Genomic DNA, 22,748 nt, shown 5'->3' with positions numbered 1-22,748 from the left:
GCCCGTTCCGCCGGCTCACCTCGGCCAAGCTACTCGAGCGTCGCCGCCAAGGGTTGTGCTTCAACTGCGACGAGACCTACATGCCCGGCCACGTCTGCCCCGACTCTTCTACCTGGAGGCTGCAGACTACATTGAGGAGGACGCCGTCGCCGCCGGGCTCGGAGACCTGGCCGCCCCAGCTGTCGCGGAGGTGTTTGACGCTGGTTGATCACCTCGAGGAGTTCAGCAAGCGCTTCCCCGCCTTACAGCTCGAGGACGAGCTGTTTGTGCAGGCGAGGAGAAGTGTTATGACCGGCATATTAGGTGGTCTGTGGCCCAAGTTATCTTATCGTTATTAGGGGCTTAGCCCAATTATCTTATCGTTATTAGGGTCGTTTGCTTAGGAGTCAAGTAAACCTCTCTATATAAGGAGAGGAGATGTATCAATCTAATCAAGCAAGAAGCAATCAGTATTTGCTCGGCTTCCCTTAGGGAGCCGGGAGACCTAACCCTAGCCGCCTCTTGTGCCGCCGCCGCCTCTTCTCCACCACGCAAGGACGGCGCCCAGCCGCCGTGCCCTCGACCTCGTCTTCCTCCATCTTTCCCCTACAATCTCCGCCCTAAAACCGGCAGAACCCTAGCTCCTAACATAACTTCTCTCCTATCTAAATGTTTTGTTGAACCCCCGGATTGACCATATATATTGCATGCTATCGATCCACAATGGATTTTCTTCCATTGTTTTCAGTAATCAAGATGCCACAATGGGCTCCAAAAAAACTTTGATTTTCCTACCTATGATGTCCATTCAGTTGTTTGGATGCATATTATGCTCAATACATTTATATTACAATCATTACAATATGTCTCAAAGAAGCCGACAAAAAATTTCACTACAACACGCGGGGCATTTTCTAGTTTTACAAGTGCACATGACATAGCACTATTAACATCCATGAATTATTCCTCAAAAAATACATCCATGAATTATTTCATATTTTTCAGAAACCAAAAATAAAAAGATAGAACATGGACCGCACGTACGGACAACTAGTTGCACAAAATCCAGAGTAACATAGGCTTTGATAAAAGTGCTCTTTAATTGCCTTGCGGCCTGTCATTCCAGCCGTGGCCAATATTTGGTTTAGGCTTGTAGCGCAGCTGATTAGCTGTTTAATAAAACCTTGATGTCTAGAACCACCGTGTCAAGGCAGCGTGCCATCAAAATGCCGTGCGGTGCAGTTGTACACAGTAAATACCCACTCTGTCTCAAAATGTAAGACGTCTTGTATTTTGAAGCACAGAGCGTATCAGGCTGGCACTGGTCAAAACCACGCTGCCTGTATGAGAGAGTCCTCAGTTTACTTTTCTTTTCTGGATGCTCTACTCTACTGCCAACAAGATAGTTTAAAAAAAAGTACTACCCGTCCAATAACCACCAGTTCGCAAATGCAAAGCTCTAGTTGGAAATTAACATGACAATGTTATGCCACAGATGATACCATTTTCTTTATTCCACGAACGAGCAGCGAACTAAAACACCAATGCCAGCACGATGGCAGGAACTAAACAAAACAACCAACAAGCAACGTGACAACTGAATCAACAAACAACACAAACATATCGATCTCCGAATGTCGTAGCGCCTGACGCCCCCTCCTTGCTGTAATGCCACTCGATGGGCAAGTAAGCGAGCCGCCGGTGCATGTGTCGCGGCAGGGCAGGTCAGTTCTTGGGCTTGTCCTCCTCGCCGAGCGGCGGGCACGGCTTCTTCTTGTGCATCATCTTCTTCATCTTGGGGTGCTTGTGGAAGAACGGCTTCGGGTCATCCTCGGGCGCGGGCGGCTTGGGCGTCGAAGGAGGACCGTACGAGGGCGTCGGCGTGGGAGTGGGCGTCGGCGTCGGGGGCCCGTATGAGGGCTCCGGCCTCGGCGGGGGCGGCGGCGGCGGGCCGACCATGAAGTTCTTCTTCTTCTTCTTGCACGCGCACGCGACGGGCGAGAAAACCGTGTCCTCGGCGACCGCGAGGTAGGTGTTGGCGTCGGCGACGCCTTGGGTGGTGGACTTGGCCGGGGCGATCCTGGGCGGCGCCGGCCCGTCGCACGGCGTGTCGGGCGCGCTGTGGAGCTGGGCGAAGCAGTCGCGGTCCAGCTCGCCGTCTTCGCGCAGGAGGCCTGCCTGGAGGGGGATGCTGAAGGCGCCCTTGTCGTCGAGCTGCCCGACCGTCTGCGTCTCGTAGGCCTCGCCGGCGCCGGACCTGCACTTGATGGCTACCTGAAGCCCTGCACTTGATGGGAAGATGTTGAGAGAAGACCAGTGTTCATAGCTACAGCATACTCCATAACGTATAGGAGCGATGCCACGTACCTTTCAGGGCATCTTCAGCACTGACATCGTCGGGAGAGCAGTCCAGGCACTTGACGGAGCCAACCACGACGGCCGGCGCCGCCTCGGCCGCACCGAAGCTGGCGGCCAGGAGCAGAGCGAGAGCACCGAAAAGAACCGGCCGAGCCCCCATGATGGAAGAACCCTGCTGCTGCTGCCACTGCAGTAGAAGAAACACTGGTGAGTTTGGATGAGCTGAAGAGGCTGGTGTGCATGGGTTTATATATGGCTGTGTGACAGTGTTTTTTTTTTTTTAGAAAAGGAGGAGGACTGGGCTGTGTGACAGTGTGGCCGGGGTCGGCTCTTGATATTGCAGCAGGGACTGGTACTGGGTTGCTGGCTGGTGCTCATGTGCACAGCTCGGCGGGAAGAGGAAAAATTCAGCAATGGGCTTCTAAATTTGACAGTGGATGGTCAGTACTCAGTACAACTCCAACGATCATTTCGTCCGTGATTCTACCTTTTTTTCCCAGCGACCGAGCTGTACAGTAGTTACGCTCGATTCAATTTTGCGTCGTTGTCAGAGAAATTAACCCCCGCCCGTCCGATGAACGCGATATCATATGTGAAATTTGCCCCTGATCTGATCGAGCTCTCGTTCAAATTGTTTGGATGCCCGGGGTTAGACTGCTGCCTGCTGGACAGACCAGTCATGCGTTCTGTGCTTCCGTTTTTGAAATGAAAACGGCCGGGACGTGTGAAATTTCAAATTTTCAGAAGGGGGAGAGGGTTGGATCATTCGCGGTTCTTCACTGATGTGGTGTGCTTCATCTGTCGGGGTGGATCATAACCAACGCACGGTGCATGGTTTATGTATGAGGACAGAGGTTGGTTGCGGCGGCCATGTGCGTGCCATGACTGACGGCCGGAGCACGGAAAAGAACACTGACCGGAATTGCGTACCTCCGCGTGGCCAGCGTCGCCGTGTTGGCGCTTCACGCCACGATGATCGTGCAAATGGTGTTTATTTTCTTTGGAACTGCAAATGAATGTTTAACGTACGCTAACCGTCGCCGTTATGCAGATGATCTGTCGAGAAATTCACATGCTCTGTCTTCAAGTACTCGGAGTCGACGGATCAGAGAAAATTGATCATGGAAGTAATTCTAGAGCAGTAGAGCGTAAAGACTAACGCCAACTACTCCCCTAAATTTGCCTCTACTTTAGAGACTTCTGTGCAGGCACTCCAACTACCCCCTAAAATTACCCTATCAATTATTTTTCCTCTTTTTTTTAAAAAAAAAAGAAAGCCCCCCCCCCCCCCCCCCCAACTTTTATTAAAAAGCAAAGGCGAAACCGACACGTCCAAGACAACTTACAGCGCTCGGCAACAGCCAAACTTGTTGTTACAGAAAGAAGGGTTTTATAAGCTACCCTATTACATCACAAGAAGCCCAGCCAGGAGGCTGACTGACAGAAGGCAAAGTCTTCAGGAAACATTCCAAGCTATTCTAAGCAATTCCCCTCTTCGCCGATCCAAAATCCTTAAGCACTGGAGAAGTAGCACACCCTGAGTATCCGAGCAGAGAATCTTCCATTGTCTCAGCAGCCCTCCCACCAGGTCCATGATGCAGCGAATATCTCGCCATTTTCGTCCCTGAAACACAAAATCATTGCGCAAAAGCCATAAGCCCCACAAGGTGGCAGAAGTGACAAGATTAACAACTTCTTTGTTCTTTTTTCGTTTCCACAAAACAGACAAGGATAGGAAAGAAGTAGGTAAGGTGATACACATTCCATCAGAGATAATTTTCCAAATTTGGACAACTACCACACAATAAAAAAAAGATGTGGAATTGATTCTTTCTCACTACAGAACACACAGGTGAGGTCCTCCACAGGTCTCCTTTTAGCTAGATTATCTCTGGTCAAACATTTATTATAGTAGGCTAACCAAAGAAAGACATGAATATTAGGTGGAACTTTGATTTTGCATATAACATCTTTGATATCAGAAGACATGCCTCCAAAATTGATCATCTTATAAAAAGATTTCACAGTGTAGATCCCAGATGGATCAAGGCTCCATCTAGGAATATCCAGGGTATCACCTGGAGCAAATTTACTGACTACATCACACAAATCCGTCCATTTTTTCATGATGACATCATCCACACATCTTCTGAAAGTAAGTTGCAAAGTATTGCCATCCCACACCTGGGCAATAGTCAAGAAGTTCCCAAAATGAATTCCCAAAATGAATTCGAAAGAACGCAGAACTAAGGAAATGAGACGACTCTTTCTTGAACAATTTCATAAGCAGATCTTCCCCTTCCTGTAAGCATTGGTCTTGTCATGAGATATTTAAGTGGGTGAACTTTGGAGTATTCTCCAATCCAAGTATCATGCCAAAAAGCAATGTTCTCACCATTCCCAGGTACCCAACAAACAAAAGTTCTAGCAACTTCTAAGGCCCAAGTTAGGCTTTTCCAGAAAGGAGAGCCTAGCCCAGGCTTACCCCAAAATATATTGGGTTTATCAATGGCATATTTGAAGCAAATGATCTTTTTCCAGTCACTATCTCTCTCATCATAGAATCTTCTCCCCCAGGAGGCCAGGAGAGCCATGTTATATTCTCTGAGATTAGGGACTCCCATACCCCCAAATTCCTTTTTCCTGGCAATCAAGCCCCAATTAGCAAGATGATACTTATGTGTGTCCCCCATATTCCCCCAAAAAAGTGGGACATCTGTGAAGTAATGGCATCAATGGCCCATTTGGGAAACTTCATGATTGACATCAAATAGGCAGGAATACTAGCAATATAGGTAGTCAGCAGAATCAACTTCCCTCTATAGGATAAATGTTTTCCTAACCAACCAGCTATATTTTTGATGATCCTATCTATAATATGTTGGATGTCTTCCCTCCTTAGTTTTTTGAAGTGAAGAGGTACACCAAGATACTTAAAAGGGAAATCCCCAAACTGACAGCAAAAAATCTGAGCAAGTTCATTGGACACATCAACAGGGATGTTGATAGTATGAAGATCACTTTTATTAAAGTTGATTTTAAGGCCAGAAAGGTTTTCAAAGCAGGTCAACAACCATTTCAGATTCCTGGCATAAGCCATAGAGTTTTGAAGGAAAAGGATGGTGTCATCAGCATACTGCAGGCTGATGACACCACCATGGATTACTTGAGGCAGGAGACCAGCAATCAAACCACCTCTAGCAGCTTTGGAAAGCATTTTAGAGAAAACATCCGCAACTAAATTGAAGAGCAAAGGTGAATGAGGACCCCCCCCCCGCTTCAACCCTTTGCCAGCCACAAAGTGTGGACCATTAGTATCATTAATCCTGACCTGAAAAGTCCCTTGATGCAAAGTGCTAAAAACCCAATTAACCCATTTAGTACCACTACCCCTAGAAAGGAGCATTTCTTTAATAAAATCCCAGCTAACCCTATCATATGCCTTTTCATAGTCTAGCTTAAGGATCAGGCCATCCCCTCCTGATCTATGTACTTCATGGATGACCTCATGAGCCATAACAACACTCTCCAGTATGAACCTCCCTTTAATAAAAGCAGTTTGATTGGAGGAGATCAATTTATCACACAAAGATGAAACTCTAGTAGTCATGGCCTTAAAAAAAATTGACAGCACAATTACTAAGGCTAATAGGTCTGAAGTTCTTCATCTCTCTGGCTAGGGGAGTTTTTGTTGGGGATCGTTGCAGAAATTAAAAAAATTCTACGCATCACCAAGATCAATCTATGGAGAGACTACCAACGAGAGAGAGGGGAGTGCATCTTCATACCCTTGAAGATCGCGACGCGGAAGCGTTACAAGAATGCGGATGAAGGAGTCGTACTCGCAGTGATTAAGATCGCGGTTGATTCCGATCTAAGCGCGGAACAATGGCGCCTCCGCGTTCAACACACGTACAGCCCGGGGACGTCTCCTCCTTATTGATCCAGCAAGGGGGAAGGAGAAGTTGGGGAAGAACTCCGGCAGCACGACAACGTGGTGGTGGAGCTTGCAGTTCTCCGGCAGGGCTTCGCCAAGCTCAACGGAGGAGGAGGGGGTGTTGGAGAGGGGGAGGGCTGCGCCTTGGATGTGGTGCTGCTGCCCTCCCTCCACCCCTCTATTTATAGGGCGAAGGGGAAAGGGGGCCGGCCCCTCTAGATGAGATCTAGAGGGGGGCGGCAGCCAAGGGGAGGGGGCTTGCCCCCCAAGCCAAGGGGGGCGCCCCCTTTAGGGTTCCCCCCCAACCCTAGGCGCATGGGCCCTAGGGGGGATGGCGCCCAGCCCACTTAGGGGCTGGTTCCCTTCCACATACAGCCCATAGGGCCCTCCGGGGCAGGTGGACCCTCCCGGTGGACCCCCTTCGGTGGTCCCGGTACAATACTGATAAACCCCCGAACACTTCCAGTGACCGTATGATGACTTCCCATATATAAATCTTCACCTCCGGACCATTCCGGAACTCCTCGTGACGTCCGGGATCTCATCCGGGACTCCGAACAACATTCGGTAACTGCATACTATTTCCCATAACAACTCTAGCGTCACCGAACCTTAAGTGTGTAGACCCTACGGGTTCGGGAATCATGCAGACATGACCGAGACATCTATACGGCCAATAACCAACAGCGAGATCTGGATACCCATGTTGGCTCCCACATGTTCCACGATGATCTCATCGGATGCACCACGATGTTGGGGATTCAATCAATCCCGTACACAATTCCCTTTGTATACCGGTATGATACTTGTCCGAGATTCGATCGTCGGTATCCCTATACCTTGTTCAATCTCTTTACCGGCAACTCTCTTTAATCGTTCCGTAACACATCATCCCGTGATCAACTCCTTGGTCACATTGAGCTCATTATGATGATGTCTTACCGAGTGGGCCCAGAGATACCTCTCTGTCACACGGAGTGACAAATCCCAGTCTCGATTCGTGCCAACTCAACAGACACTTTCGGAGATACCCGTAGCGTGCCTTTATAGCCACCCAGTTACGTTGTGACATTTGGCACACCCAAAGCATTCCTACGGTATCCGGGAGTTGCACAATCTCATGGTCTAAGGAAATGATACTTGACATTAGAAAAAGCTTTAGCAGACGAACTATACGATCTTGTGCTATGCTTAGGATTGGGTCTTGTCCATCACATCATTCTCCTAATGATGTGATCCCGTTATCAACGACATCCAATGTCCATGGTCAGGAAACCGTAACCATCTATTGATCAACGAGCTAGTCAACTAGGGGCTCACTAGGGACATGTCGTGGTCTATGTATTCACACATGTATTACGATTTCTGGATAACACAATTATAGCATGAACAATAGACAATTATCATGAACAAGGAAATATAATAATAACTATTTTATTATTGCCTCTAGGGCATATTTCCAACAGTCTCCCACTTGCACTAGAGTCAATAATCTAGTTACATTGTGATGAATCGAACACCCATAGAGTTCTGGTGTTGATCATGTTTTGCTCGTGGAAGAGGTTTAGTCAACGGATCTGCGGCATTCAGGTCCGTATGCACTTTACAAATATCTATGTCTCCATCTTGAACATTTTCACGAATGGAGTTGAAGCGACGCTTGATATGCCTGGTCTTCTTGTGAAACCTGGGCTCCTTGGCCAGGGCAATAGCTCCAGTGTTGTCACAGAAGAGAGCCATCGGGCCCGACGCATTGGGAATAACTCCTAGGTCGGTAATGAACTCCTTCATCCAGATTGCTTCATGTGCTGCCTCCGAGGTTGCCATGTGCTCCGCTTCACATGTAGATCCCGCCACGACGCTTTGCTTGCAACTGCACCAGCTGACTGCCCCACCATTCAAAATATACACGTATCCGGTTTGTGACTTGGAGTCATCCAGATCTGTGTCGAAGCTAGCATCGATGTAACCCTTTACGACAAGCTCTTCGTCACCTCCATAAACGAGAAACATATCCTTAGTCCTTTTCAGGTACTTCAGGATATTCTTGACCGCTGTCCAGTGTTCCATGCCGGGATTACTTTGGTACCTTCTGCTACCTCTTGAGCACTGCGTTGGTTTTCCCTTGAAGAGGAAAGGGTGATGCAGTAAAGTAGCGTAAGTATTTCCCTCAGTTTTTGAGAACCAAGGTATCAATCCAGTAGGAGACCACGCACGAGTCCCTCGCACCTACACAAACAAACAAGAACCTCGCAACCAACGTGATAAAGGGGTTGTCAATCCCTCAACGGTCACTTACGAGAGTGAGATCTGATAGATATGATAAGATAATATTTTTGGTATTGTTATGATAAAGATGCAAAGTAAAATAAAAGGCAATAAAAATAGCTAAGTGTTGGAAGATTAATATGATGGAAAATAGACCCGGGGGCCATAGGTTTCACTAGTGGCTTCTCTCGAGAGCAATAGTATTACGGTGGGTGAACAAATTACTGTTGAGCAATTGACAGAATTGAGCATAGTTATGAGAATATCTAGGTATGATCATGTATATAGGCATCACGTCCGAGACAAGTAGACCGACTCCTGCCTGCATCTACTACTATTACTCCACACATCGACCGCTATCCAGCATGCATCTAGAGTATTAAGTTCAAAAGAACTGAGTAACGCTTTAAGTAAGATGACATGATGTAGAGGGATAAACTCATGCAATATGATATAAACCCCATCTTGTTATCCTCGATGGCAACAATACAATACGTGCCTTTCTGCCCCTACTGTCACTGGGAAAGGACACCGCAAGATTGAACCCAAAGCTAAGCACTTCTCCCATTGCAAGAAAGATCAATCTAGTAGGCCAAACCAAACTGATAATTCGAAGAGACTTGCAAAGATAACCAATCATACATAAAAGAATTCAGAGGAGATTCAAATATTGTTCATAGATAAACTTGATCATAAACCCACAATTCATCGATCTCAACAAACACACCGCAAAAGGAAGATTACATCGAATAGATCTCCACGAGAATCGTGGAGAACTTTGTATTGAGATCCAAAGAGAGAGAAGAAGCCATCTAGCTAATAACTATGGACACGAAGGCATGAGGTAAACTACTCACACATCATCGGGGAGGCTATGGTGTTGATGTAGAAGCCCTTCGTGATCAATGTCCCCTCCGGCAGGACGCCGGAAAAGGCCCCAAGATGGGATCTCACGGGTACAGGAGGTTGCGGCGGTGGAATTAGGTTTTCGTGGATGCTTCTGTTGGTTTGGGGGTACGTAGGTATATATAGGAGGAAGAAGTACGTCGGTGGAGCAACGTGGGCCCCACGAGGGTGGAGGGCGCGCCTGGGGGGGGGGGGGGGGTAGGCGCGCCCCCCTACCTCGTGCCTTCCTGCTAGCTTTCTTGACGTAGGGTCCAAGTCCTCTGGATCACGTTCCCGAAGGTTTCATTCCGTTTGGACTCCGTTTGATATTCTTTTTCTGCGAAACACTGAAATAGGCAAAAAACAACAATTCTGGGCTCGGCCTCCGGTTAATAGGTTAGTCCCAAAAATAATATAAAAGTGTATAATAAAGCCCATTAAACATCCAAAACAGAATATAATATAGCATGAAGCAATCAAAAATTATAGATACGTTGGAGACGTATCAAGCATCCCCAAGCTTAATTCCTGCTCGTCCTCGAGTAGGTAAATGATAAAAACAGAATTTTTGATGCGGAATGCTACTTGGCATAATTTTCAATGTAATTCTCCTAATTGTGGTATGAATGTTCAGATCCGAAAGATTCAAGACAAAAGTTTAATATTGACATAAAAATAATAATACTTCAAGCATACTAACTAAGCAATTATGTCTTCTCAAAATAACATGGCCAAAGAAAGTTATCCCTACAAAATCATATAGTCCGGCTATGCTCTATCTTCACCACACAAAGTATTTAAATCATGCACAACCCCGATGACAAGCCAAGCAATTGTTTCATATTTTGGTGTTCTCAAACTTTTTCAATCTTCACGCAATACATGAGCGTGAGCCATGCACATAGCACTATATGTGGAATATAATGGTGGTTGTGGAGAGGACAAAAAGAGGGAGAAGATAGTCTCACATCAACTAGGCGTATCAACGGGCTATGGAGATGCCCATTAATAGATACCAATGTGAGTGAGTAGGGATTGCCATGCAACGGATGCACTAGAGCTATAAGTGTATGAAAGCTCAACAAAAGAAACTAAGTGGGTGTGCATCCAACTCGCTTGCTCACGAAGACCTAGGGCATTTTGAGGAAGCCCATCATTGGAATATACAAGCCAAGTTCTATAATGAAAAATTCCCACTAGTATATGAAAGTGATATCATAGGAGACTCTCTATCATGAAGATCATGGTGCTACTTTGAAGCACAAGTGTGGTAAAAGGATAGTAACATTGTCCCTTCTCTCTTTTTCTCTCATTTTTTTATTTGGGCCTTTTCTCTTTTTTATGGCCTCTTTTTTTTATTTAGTCCGGAGTCTCATCCCGACTTGTGGGGGAATCATAGTCTCCATCATCCTTTCCTCACTTGGGACAATGCTCTAAAAATGATGATCATCACACTTTTATTTACTTACAACTCAACAATTACAACTCAATACTTAGAACAAAATATGACTCTATGTGAATGCCTCCGGCGGTGTACCGGGATATGCAATGAATCAATAGTGACATGTATGAAAGAATTATGAACGGTGGCTTTGCCACAAATACGATGTCAACTACATGATCATGCAAAGCAATATGACAATGATGGAGCGTGTCATAGTAAACGGAACGGTGGTAAGTTGCATGGCAATATATATCGGAATGGCTATGGAAATGCCATGATAGGTAGGTATGGTGGCTGTTTTGAGGAAGGTATATGGTGGGTGTATGATACTGGCGAAAAGTGCGCGGTTTTAGAGAGGCTAGCAATGGTGGAAGGAAGAAAAGTTCGTATAATTCATGGACTCAACATTAGTCATAAAGAACTCATATATTTATTGCAAAAATCTACAAGTTATCAAAGCAAAGTATTACGCGCATGCTCCTAGGGAGATAGATTGGTAGGAAAATACCATCGCTCGTCCCCGACCGCCACTCATAAGGAAGACAATCAATAAATAAATCATGCTCCAACTTCATCACATAAGGTTCACCATACGTGCATGCTACGGGAATCACAAACTTTAACACAAGTATTTATCAAATCCACAACTACTCAACTAGCATGACTCTAATATCACCATCTTCATATCTCAAAACAATTATCAAGCATCAAACTTCTCATAGTATTCAACACACTCATAAGATTTTTTTTATTAATTTTGAATGCCTATCATAATTAAAGCAAATTACCACACTGTTTTGTAGATCTCTCAAAATAATCTAAGTGAAGCATGAGAGAACAATAGTTTCTATAAAACAAATCCACTACCGTGCTCTAAAAGATATAAGTGAAGCACTAGAGCAAAAACTATATAGCTCAAAAGATATAAGTGAAGCACATAGAGTATTCTAACAAATTCCGAATCAAGTCTGTCTCTCTCAAAAGGTGTGTACAGCAAGGATGATTGTGGTAAACTAAAAAGCAAAGACTCAAATAATACAAGACGCTGCAAGCAAAACACTTATCATGTGGTGAATAAAAATATAGCTCCAAGTAAAGTTACCGATGGAAGTAGACGAAAGAGGGGATGCCTTCCGGGGCATCCCCAAGCTTTGGCTTTTTGGTGTCCTTAGATTATCTTGGGGTGCCATGGGCATCCCCAAGATTAGGCTCTTGCCACTCCTTGTTCCATAATCCATCAAATCTTTTACCCAAAACTTGAAAACTTCACAACACAAAACTTAACAGAAAATCTCATGAGCTCCGTTAGCGAAAAAAAACAAAACACCACTTCAAGATACTGTAATGAACTCATTATTTATTTATATTTGTGTTAAACCTACTGTATTCCAACTTCTATATGGTTTATAAACTATTTTATTAGCCATAGATTCATCAAAATAAGCAAACAACACACGAAAAACAGAATCTGTCAAAAACAGAACAGTCTGTAGTAATCTGTAACTAACGCAAACTTCTGGAACTCAAACAATTCAGCAAAAATAGGAAGACCTAGACAATTTGTTTATTGATCAGCAGCAATTGTAATCAATATTTTATCACGTTCTGGTGATTTTTAATAATTGTTTTCGTGAACAGAAAGTTTCTGGAATTTTCAGCAAGATCAAATAACTATCATCCAAGAAGATCCTATAGGTTTAACTTGGCACAAACACTAATTAAAACATAAAAACACATATAACCAGAGGCTAGATCAAATATTTATTCCTAAACAGAAGCAAAAAGCAAAAAACTAAAAATAAAATTGGGTTGCCTCCCAACAAGCGCTACCGTTTAATGCCCCTAGCTAAGCATAAAAGCAAGGAGTCTAGGTATTGCCATCTTTGGTAGGCAATCCATAAGTGGCTCTCATAATAGATTCATATGGTAATTTAATTTTCTTTCTAGGGAAGTGTTCCATGCCTTTCCTTAATGGAAATTGAAATCTAATATTCCCTTCCTTCATATCAATAATTGCACCAATCGTTCTAAGGAAAGGTCTACCAAGAATAATAGGACATGAAGGATTGCAATCTATGTCAAGAACAATAAAATCTACGGGCACATAGTTCCTATTTGTGACAATAAGAACATCATTAATTCTTCCCATATGTTTCTTAATAATGGAATCCGCAAGGTGCAAGTTTAAAGAACAATCATCAAAATCACGGAAACCTAGCAAATCACATAAAGTTTTTGGGATCGTGGAAACACTAGCACCCAAATCACACAAAGCATAGCATTCATGATCTTTAATTTTAATTTTAATAGTAGGTTCCCACTCATAATAAAGTTTTCTAGGGATAGAAACTTCCAACTCAAGTTTTTCTTCATAAGATTGCATCAAAGCATCAACGATATGTTTAATAAAAGCTTTATTTTGACTATAAGCATGTGGAGAATTTAGCACGGATTGCAACAAGGAAATACAATCTATCAAAGAGCAATTGTCATAATTAAATTCCTTGAAATCCAAAATAGTGGGTTCATTAATATCTAGAGTTTTGATCTCTTCATCCCACTTTTACCAATTTTTGCGTCAAGATCTAAAAACTCTGAATTTTTGGAATGCCTTCTAGGTAAAGGTGGATCATATTCAGTCCCATCATTATCAAGATTCATATTGCAAACACAAAGATTTAATAGGGGACACATCAATAAATTTTAGATCTTCATCTTTATTTTCATAGAAACTAGAAGAACACGCTTTCACAAAGCAATCTTTTTAGCACGCATCCTAGCGGTTCTTTCTTTGCACTCGTCAATGGAAATTCTCATGGCTTTGAGAGACTCATTGATATCATGCTTAGGTGGAATAGATCTAAGTTTCAAAGAATCAACATCAAGAGAAATTCTATCAACGTTCCTAGCCAATTCATCAATCTTAGGCAAATTTTCTTCAAGCAAGGCATTAAAATTCTTTTGCGAATTCATAAAGTCTTTAACACTAGTGTCAAATTCAGAAGGCATGCTGAAGAAGGAACCTCTCGCCCCCGCGTCGCCCTCCTGGCGACACGGGGGGAACCGCATCGGCCGCCGTCGGGCAACCCCCACTCCGCGCGCCCCCGCTGCGCCGCCACCGGAGGGCCGGCCGGCGAAGCCAAGCCGCGCCCCGGGATGGCGGCGGCGGGGCAAATCCGTTCCGCCCTCAAACCCTCCCCCCCACCCGCCCCGCCCCAGATCCGCCACCGCCGCAGGACCACCTCCCCGCCCGTTTTCGCTGCGCCGCCGCCAGGGGGCCAGCCTGCTTGGTCGTGCCGCGCCTCGGGAAGACGGTGGCAGGACAGATCCGCCCCTGCGCGTGCTCCCCCCTCACCCTGTGCCCCGCGTCGCGCAGCTCCTGCGCGAGCGCCACCCTCCCAGTTGCTGCACTCTGCCGGTCCGGCGACGACCGCCGTGTGCCAGCCTCGGCCACAGGGCGCCGTCCCCTGCAGTTCTCCCTGCTCCGTGCGTGGCCCAGCCCTGCAGGTGCTGCTGCCCTTGGATTGCGCGTGGGATCTGCGGCCGGTCGCAAGGGTGTCCGCGGCTTCCTGCTGGCGGCCCCCACGCCACCGGCGGCCCGTCCTCTCCCCCGAGCCACGACGACGGCTCTCGCGTTGGCGACGAGTATGCAGTGCTAGTGGTGGTCTCGAAGCCCTCAAGGCGGGTGCTTGCTGGAGCTGCTCTGGCCCCGATGACCTTGGACCCTCGTCCCTTCCGGTGTTCATGGCTGCCGGCGTCCTCTGCCGGGCAGCTCCGGCCTTGGCGACCCAGCAGCTGTGTTCCTTCCAGCTTGTCTGGCTCCCTGATGTCCCAACGACTATGGCCACGGTAGCCAGGATCTACGTCCCTCCAGTCCTTGCTTGCCGGCATTGCCGATCGCCGTCGGCCCACCCCCTCGTGGCTTGCTTCGCGCCCGTCCTATCCTGTATGCCTCAAAGCCTTTGCTTTTGCCAGATCCAATGCTCGCGGGTTTGGAGGCGGTGCCACCCTCCGACGGCAGTTGTTGCCCCGCCAACCCCCTTTCGACATGGTGACTCCGACCGGCGTTGGCTTCCTCATCTTCGTTTCCAGATACGGTGGCTATGGGATTGCTCAACCTCAGGCCAGGGAGAAATCCCTGCTCGGCTTGCCGATGCTGGCAGCGACGGCGTCTGCAGATGTCGTTTCCTTCTTGGAGGCGCTGTCAAGGCCCTCGGCTGCGCCCCTCTTCGAGCTCAGGGGAAACCCTAGGTCCGGTTCCTCCGGATCGGATGGTGACGGTGTCTCGACGTTGTCCTCCTTCTTGAAGGCGCCAACTTGCTTGCTCGCGGTGTCCTCGGTTTTGGTTCTCAAGATGTTGATGCTCTAGTTGGTCCGGCGTTGCCACTCTTGGTTCGGGTTTGGTAGGTTTAGCTGTGATGTATCCTCTCTTCGGGTCGAGCATCTCTTTTCTTTCTGCTTCGGACACCATGTTCACGCCTGTCTGCGTTCGTGTCATGTGTTGTACCTCTATCTGTACTCATTCTATTTCTTCTATCAATGCAATGATATGCAAGCTTTGCGTATTCAAGAAAAAAAATTAGAAGGCATCTTATTAAAATTTCCATAAGAGTTGTTGTAGGAATTACCATAATTATTAGAGGAATTACTAGGATACGGCCTAGGATTAAAGTTTCCTCTATACGCGTTGTTACCAAAATTATTCCTACCAACAAAATTCACATCCATAGATTCATTATTATTCTCAATCAAAGTGGACAAAGGCATATCATTAGGATCAGAAGGAACACTTTTCTTAGCAAATAATTTCATAAGTTCATCCATCTTTCCACTCAAAACATTAATTTCTTCTATTGCATGCACCTTTTTACTAGTAGATCTTTCAGTGTGCCATTGAGAATAATTAACCATAATATTGTCTGGGAGTTTAGTAGCCTCTCCTAAAGTGATTTCCATAAAGTGCCTCCCGCGGCCGAATCTAAAAGATTTCTAGAAGCAAAATTCAATCCGGCATAATTTTTTTGTATAATCATCCAAAGATTTAAACCATGTGTAAGGCAATTACGTATCATTAATTTCATCCTCTCCGAAGTTTGTGCAACATGTTCACGATCAAGTTGCTTAAAATTCATAATATCGTTTCTAAGAGAGATGATTTTAGCGGGAGGAAAATACTTAGAGATAAAAGTCTTTGCACTTATTCCATGAATCAATACTATTTTTAGGCAAAGACGAAAACCAAGCTTTAGCACGATCTCTAAGCGAAAAAGGAAATAGCTTCAATTTAACAATATCATTGTCCACATCTTTCTTCTTTTGCATATCACACAAATCAACGAAGCTATTTAGATGGGTAGCGGCATCTTCACTAGGAAGGCCGGCAAATTGATCTTTCATGACAAGATTCAACAAAGCAGCATTAATTTCACAAGATTCAGTATCGGTAAGAGGAGCAGTCGGAGTGCTAAGAAAATCATTGTTGTTGGTATTGGTAAAGTCACACAATTTAGTATTATCTTGAGCCATCGTGACAAGCAAGCAATCCAACAAACGAGCAAACAAGAAGCAAGCGAAAAAGAGGCGAACGGAAAAGAGAGGGCGAATAAAATGGCAAGGGTGAAATGGGGAAGAGGAAAACGAGAGGCAAATGGCAAATAATGTAATAGTTTGTGATGGGTACTTGGTATGTCTTGACTTGACTTGACTTGGCATAGATCTCCCCGGCAACGGCGCCAGAAATCCTTCTTGCTACCTCTTGAGCACTGCGTTGGTTTTCCCTTGAAGAGGAAAGGGTGATGCAGTAAAGTAGCGTAAGTATTTCCCTCAATTTTTGAGAACCAAGGTATCAATCCAGTAGGAGACCACGCACGAGTCCCTCGCACCTACACAAACAAACAAGAACCTCGCAACCAACATGATAAAGGGGTTGTCAATCCCTCAACGGTCACTTACGAGAGTGAGATCTGATAGATATGATAAGATAATATTTTTGGTATTTTTATGATAAAGATGCAAAGTAAAATAAAAGGCAATAAAAAATAGCTAAGTGTTGGAAGATTAATATGATGGAAAATAGACCCGGGGGCCATAGGTTTCACTAGTGGCTTCTCTCGAGAGCAATAGTATTACGGTGGGTGAACAAATTACTGTTGAGCAATTGACAGAATTGAGCATAGTTATGAGAATATCTAGGTATGATCATGTATATAGGCATCACGTCCGAGACAAGTAGACCGACTCCTGCCTGCATCTACTACTATTACTCCACACATCGACCGCTATCCAGCATGCATCTAGAGTATTAAGTTCAAAAGAACAGAGTAACGCTTTAAGCAAGATGACATGATGTAGAGGGATAAACTCATGCAATATGATATAAACCCCATCTTTTTATCCTCGATGGCAACAATACAATACGTGCCTTGCTGCCCCTACTATCACTGGGAAAGGACACCGCAAGATTGAACCCAAAGCTAAGCACTTCTCCCATTGCAAGAAAGATCAATCTAGTAGGCCAAACCAAACTGATAATTCGAAGAGACTTGCAAAGATAACCAATCATACATAAAAGAGTTCAGAGGAGATTCAAATATTGTTCATAGATAAACTTGATCATAAACCCACAATTCATCGATCTCAACAAACACACCACAAAAGGAAGATTACATCGAATAGATCTCCACGAGAATCGTGGAGAACTTTGTATTGAGACCCAAAGAGAGAGAAGAAGCCATCTAGCTAATAACTATGGACCCAAAGGTCTGAGGCAAACTACTCACACATCATCGGAGAGGCTATGGTGTTGATGTAGAAGCCCTCCGTGATCAATGCCTCCTCCGGCAGGACGCCAAAAAAGGCCCCAAGATGGGATCTCATGGGTACAGAAGGTTGCGGCGGTGGAATTAGGTTTTCGTGGATGCTTCTGTTGGTTTGGGGGTACGTAGGTATATATAGGAGGAAGAAGTACGTCGGTGGAGCAACGTGGGCCCCACGAGGGTGGAGGGCGTGCCTGGGGGGGGGGGGGGTAGGCACGCCCCCCTACCTCGTGCCTTCCTGCTAGCTTTCTTGACGTAGGGTCCAAGTCCTCTGGATCACGTTCGTTCCAAAAATCACGTTCCCGAAGGTTTCATTCCGTTTGGACTCTGTTTGATATTCTTTTTCTGCGAAACACTGAAATAGACAAAAAACAGCAATTCTGGGCTGGGCCTCCGGTTAATAGGTTAGTCCCAAAAATAATATAAAAGTGTATAATAAAGCCCATTAAACATCCAAAACAGAATATAATATAGCATGAAGCAATCAAAAATTATAGATACGTTGGAGACGTATCATCTTCATACCAAACTTACGACAAGGTTTACATCAGGTCTCGTACACAGCATGGCATACATAAAGACCCTATGGCCGAGGCATAGAGGATGACACTCATCTTTTCTCTATCTTCTGCCGTGGTCGGGCGTTGAGCCGTGCTCAATCTCACGCCTTGCAGTACAGGCAAGAACCCCTTCTTGGACTGATCCATATTGAACTTCTTCAATATCTTGTCAAGGTATGTGCTTTGTGAAAGACCAATGAGGTGTCTCGATCTATCTCTATAGATCTTGATGCCTAATATGCAAGCAGCTTCTCCAAGGTCCTTCATTGAAAAACACTTATTCAAGTAGGCCTTTATGCTTTCCAAGAGTTCTATATCATTTCCCATCAATAGTATGTCATCCACATATAATATGAGAAATGCTACTGAGCTCCCACTCACTTTCTTGTAAACACAGGCTTCTCCATAAGTCTGTGTAAACCCAAACGCTTTGATCATCTCATCAAAGCGAATGTTCCAACTCCGAGATGCTTGCACTAGCCCATAGATTGAGCGCTGGAGCTTGCATACCTTGTCAGCATTCTTAGGATCGACAAAACCTTCCGGCTGCATCATATACAATTCTTCCTTAAGGAAACCATTAAGGAATGCCGTTTTGATGTCCATTTGCCATATCTCATAATCATAGAATGCGGCAATTGCTAACATGATTCGGACGGACTTCAGCTTCGCTACGGGTGAGAAGGTCTCATCGTAGTCAACCCCTTGAACTTGTCGATAACCCTTAGCGACAAGCCGAGCCTTATAGATGGTCACATTACCATCCGCGTCTGTCTTCTTCTTAAAGATCCATTTATTTTCTATGGCTCGCCGATCATCGGGCAAGTCAGTCCAAGTCCATACTTCGTTTTCATACATGGATCCTATCTCCGATTTCATGGCTTCAAGCCATTTGTCGGAATCTGGGCCCACCATCGCTTCTTCATAGTTCGAAGGTTCACCGTTGTCTAACAACATTATTTCTAGGACAGGGTTGCCATACCATTCTGATGTGGAACGTGTCCTTGTGGACCTACGAAGTTCAGTAGTAACTTGATCCGAAGTTCCTTGATCATCATCATTAACTTCCTCTCTAGTCGGTGCAGGCACCACAGAAACATTTTCTTGAGCCGCGCTACTTTCCGGTTCAAGAGGCAGTACTTCATCAAGTTCTACTTTCCTCCCACTTACTTCTTTCGAGAGAAACTCTTTCTCTAGAAAGGATCCATTCTTGGCAACAAAGACCTTGCCTTCGGATCTGAGGTAGAAGGTATACCCTATAGTTTCCTTAGGGTATCCTATGAAGACGCAATTTTCCGATTTGGGTTCGAGCTTTTCAGGTTGAAGTTTCTTGACATAAGCATCGCATCCCCAAACTTTCAGAAACGACGGTTTAGGTTTCTTCCCAAACAATAATTCATACGGTGTCGTCTCAACGGAATTCGACGGAGCCCTATTTAAAGTGAATGCGGTAGTCTCTAAAGCATAACCCCAAAATGATAGCGGTAGGTCGGTAAGAGACATCATAGATCGCACCATATCTAATAGAATGAGATTACGACGTTCGGACACACCATTACGCTGAGGTGTTCCAGGCGGCGTGAGTTGTGAAACGATTCCACATTTCCTTAAGTGCGTGCCAAATCCGTGACTCAAATATTCCCCTCCACGATCTGATCGTAAGAACTTTATTTTCCTGTCACGTTGATTCTCAACCTCACTCTGAAATTCCTTGAACTTTTCAAAGGTCTCAGACTTGTGTTTCATTAAGTAGACATACCCATATCTACTTAAGTCTTCAGTGAGGGTGAGAACATAACGATAACCACCGCGAGCCTCAACGCTCATTGGACCACACACATCAGTATGTATGATTTCCAATAAGTTGCTTGCTTGCTCCATTGTTCCGGAGAATGGAGTCTTGGTCATTTTGCCCATGAGGCATGGTTCGCACGTGTCAAATGATTCATAATCAAGAGACTCCAAAAGTTCATCTGCATGGAGTTTCTTCATGCGTTTGACACAAATGTGACCAAGGCGGCAGTGCCACAAGTATGTGGGACTATCATTATCAACCTTACATCTTTTGGCATTCACACTATGAATATGTGTAACATCATGTTCAAGATTAAATAAGAATAAACCATTGACCAGCAGGGCATGACCATAAAACATATCTCTCATATAAGTAGCCATCTCGCATTAAGCGAGATCCAGATACAATGTTCATGCTCAAAGCTGGCACTAAATAACAATTATTGAGGTTTAAAACTAATCCCGTAGGTAAATGTAGAGGTAGCGTGCGACGGCGATCACATCGACCTTGGAACCATTCCTGACGCGCATCGTCACCTCGTCCTTCGCCAGTCTCCGCTTATTCCGCAGCTCCTGTTTTGAGTTACAAATATGAGCAACCGCACCGGTATCAAATACCCAGGAGCTACTACGAGTGCTGGTAAGGTACACATCAATAACATGTATATCATATATAACTTTGGTATTGTCGGCCTTCTTATCTGCTAAGTACTTGGAGCAGTTCCGCTTCTAGTGACCGTTTCCCTTGCAATAAAAGCACTCAGTCTCAGGTTTGGGTCCATGCTTTGGCTTCTTCCCGGCAACTGGCTTATCGGGCGCGGCAACTCCCTTGCCGTCCTTCTTGAAGTTCTTCTTACCCTTGCCTTTCTTGAAACTAGTGGTTTTATTGACCATCAACACTTGATGTTCCTTTTTGATCTCCACCTCCGCTGATTTCAGCATTGGATATACCTCAGGAATGGTTTTCTCCATCCCCTGCATATTGAAATTCATCACAAAGCTCTTGTAGCTAGGTGGGAGTGACTGAAGGATTCTGTCAACGACCGCGTCATCCGGGAGATTAACTCCCAGCTGAGATAATCGGTTGTGTAACCCAGACATTTTGAGTATGTGCCGCTGACATAACTATTCTCCTCCATCTTACAACTGTAGAACTTGTCGGAGACTTCATATCTCTTGACCCATGCATGAGCTTGGAAAACCATTTTCAGCTCTTGGAACATCTCATATGCTCCGTGCTGCTCAAAACGCTTTTGGAGCCCCGGTTCTAAGCTGTAAAGCATGCCGCACTGAACCAGGGAGTAATCATTACTACGCGACTGCCAGGCGTTCACAACGTCTTGAGTTGCTGGGAAAACTGGTGCATCACCTAGCGGTGCTTCAAGGACATATGCTTTCTTGGCAGCTATGAGGATAATCCTCAGGTTACAGACCCAGTCCGTGTAGTTGCTACCATCGTCTTTCAGCTTGGTTTTCTCTAGGAACGCGTTGAAGTTGAGGGCCACATTAGCATGGGCCATTTGATCTACAACACATATTGCAAAGATTTTTAGACTATGTTCATGATAATTAAGTTCATCTAATCAAATTATTTAATGAACTCCCACTCAAGTAGACATCCCTCTAGTCATCTAAGTGATACATGATCCGAGTCAACTAGGCCGTGTCCGATCATCACGTGAGACGGACTAGTCATCATCGGTGAACATCTTCATGTTGATCGTATCTTCTATACGACTCATGTTCGACCTTTCGGTCTTCCGTGTTCCGAGGCCATGTCTGTACATGCTAGGCTCGTCAAGTCAACCTAAATGTATTGCGTGTGTAAATCTGGCTTACACCTATTGTATGCGAACGTTAGAACCTATCACACCCGATCATCACGTGGTGCTTCGGAACAACGGACCTTAGCAACGGTGCACAGTTAGGGGGAACACTTTCTTGAAATTATTGCGAGGGATCATCTTATTTAAGCTACCGTCGTTCCAGGGCCGGCCCTGAGGGGGGCAGGGGGGCGGCCGCCCCGGGCCCCCCAGGTGTAGGGGCCCCCCACGTCGCACATAGCCCATGGGCCTGAGAAGCAGGGACGCTAAACACTCGTACGATCGATTAGTACGCAGCCGCAAGGGCCTAGCAGCCAAAAGCAGCAAGTCGACGATGATGGCGAGAAGTTTGTTGTAATTTGCCAGTTTCCTTACGAGGCTGAGCCGTAACGATCCCGATCCCAGGCTCTCCAGGTCGGGAGATGGGTTGCTGGCGCAGGACGAACCGCCGCTAGGGTCAGTACTCCGACGAACTCCGCTCTGCTATCTGGTTTCTGGGCGCTGGACGCGCACGCCCGTTGCCGAGCGCCTACGGCCGGAGCCAGATGCAAATTCACATCGTGTTATCATTGAGATGAGAACTGACCGATCCAAGGTACTCCTATATCATATCATTAATTTATCACTTCCTATGCTCATCCGCATATCTATCTATCTATAAATTCACGTTCGCTCGTCTGTTGCATTGTGCTGTGTGACGTGATTAGCTCCCTCAGTTGATCGTGACGCATCTCGTAGATTCACACACGTAGGTCAAAAAGAGCCCCATAATTCCTGCACCGGCCTTTACCCTGGCATGCGTAGCATGGAGCGCAGGCTGTCATGCTATATTAGCGTTCTATGTGTATTGTGTGGATCTTTTAAATCTTGACCTATTCTAATTAA

General features: G+C 45.5%; 1 protein-coding gene across 1 annotated transcript; it reads right to left on the bottom strand.

The window, feature by feature from the left end:
- Positions 1-1,463: 1,463 nt before the first annotated feature.
- On the bottom strand, positions 1,464-2,603 carry LOC109783619 (proline-rich protein 4). The gene is made up of 2 exons (XM_020342210.3): positions 2,347-2,603; positions 1,464-2,261 (listed from the first exon to the last, which is right to left on the bottom strand). The coding sequence occupies exons 1-2, from the start codon at positions 2,495-2,497 to the stop codon at positions 1,705-1,707; spliced, it is 708 nt and encodes a 235-aa protein (XP_020197799.1). The 5' UTR covers positions 2,498-2,603; the 3' UTR covers positions 1,464-1,704.
- Between the last annotated feature and the right edge of the window lie 20,145 nt (positions 2,604-22,748).

The sequence above is a fragment of the Aegilops tauschii genome, chromosome 4 (assembly GCF_002575655.3).
Source record: "Aegilops tauschii subsp. strangulata cultivar AL8/78 chromosome 4, Aet v6.0, whole genome shotgun sequence".
Classification (NCBI taxonomy): Eukaryota; Viridiplantae; Streptophyta; class Magnoliopsida; order Poales; family Poaceae; genus Aegilops; species Aegilops tauschii.
This window is presented reverse-complemented; position numbering and strand designations above follow the sequence as displayed.

What these genes read in the sequence shown, in the direction of transcription:
- LOC109783619 (XM_020342210.3), bottom strand. Translation starts at nt 2,497, where the DNA reads ATGGGGGCTCGGCCGGTTCTTTTCGGTGCTCTCGCTCTGCTCCTGGCC. An exon ending in TGCTGAAGATGCCCTGAAAG is followed by an intron (nt 2,262 to 2,346) that starts GTACGTGGCATC and finishes CATCAAGTGCAG; the next exon opens with GGCTTCAGGTAGCCATCAAG.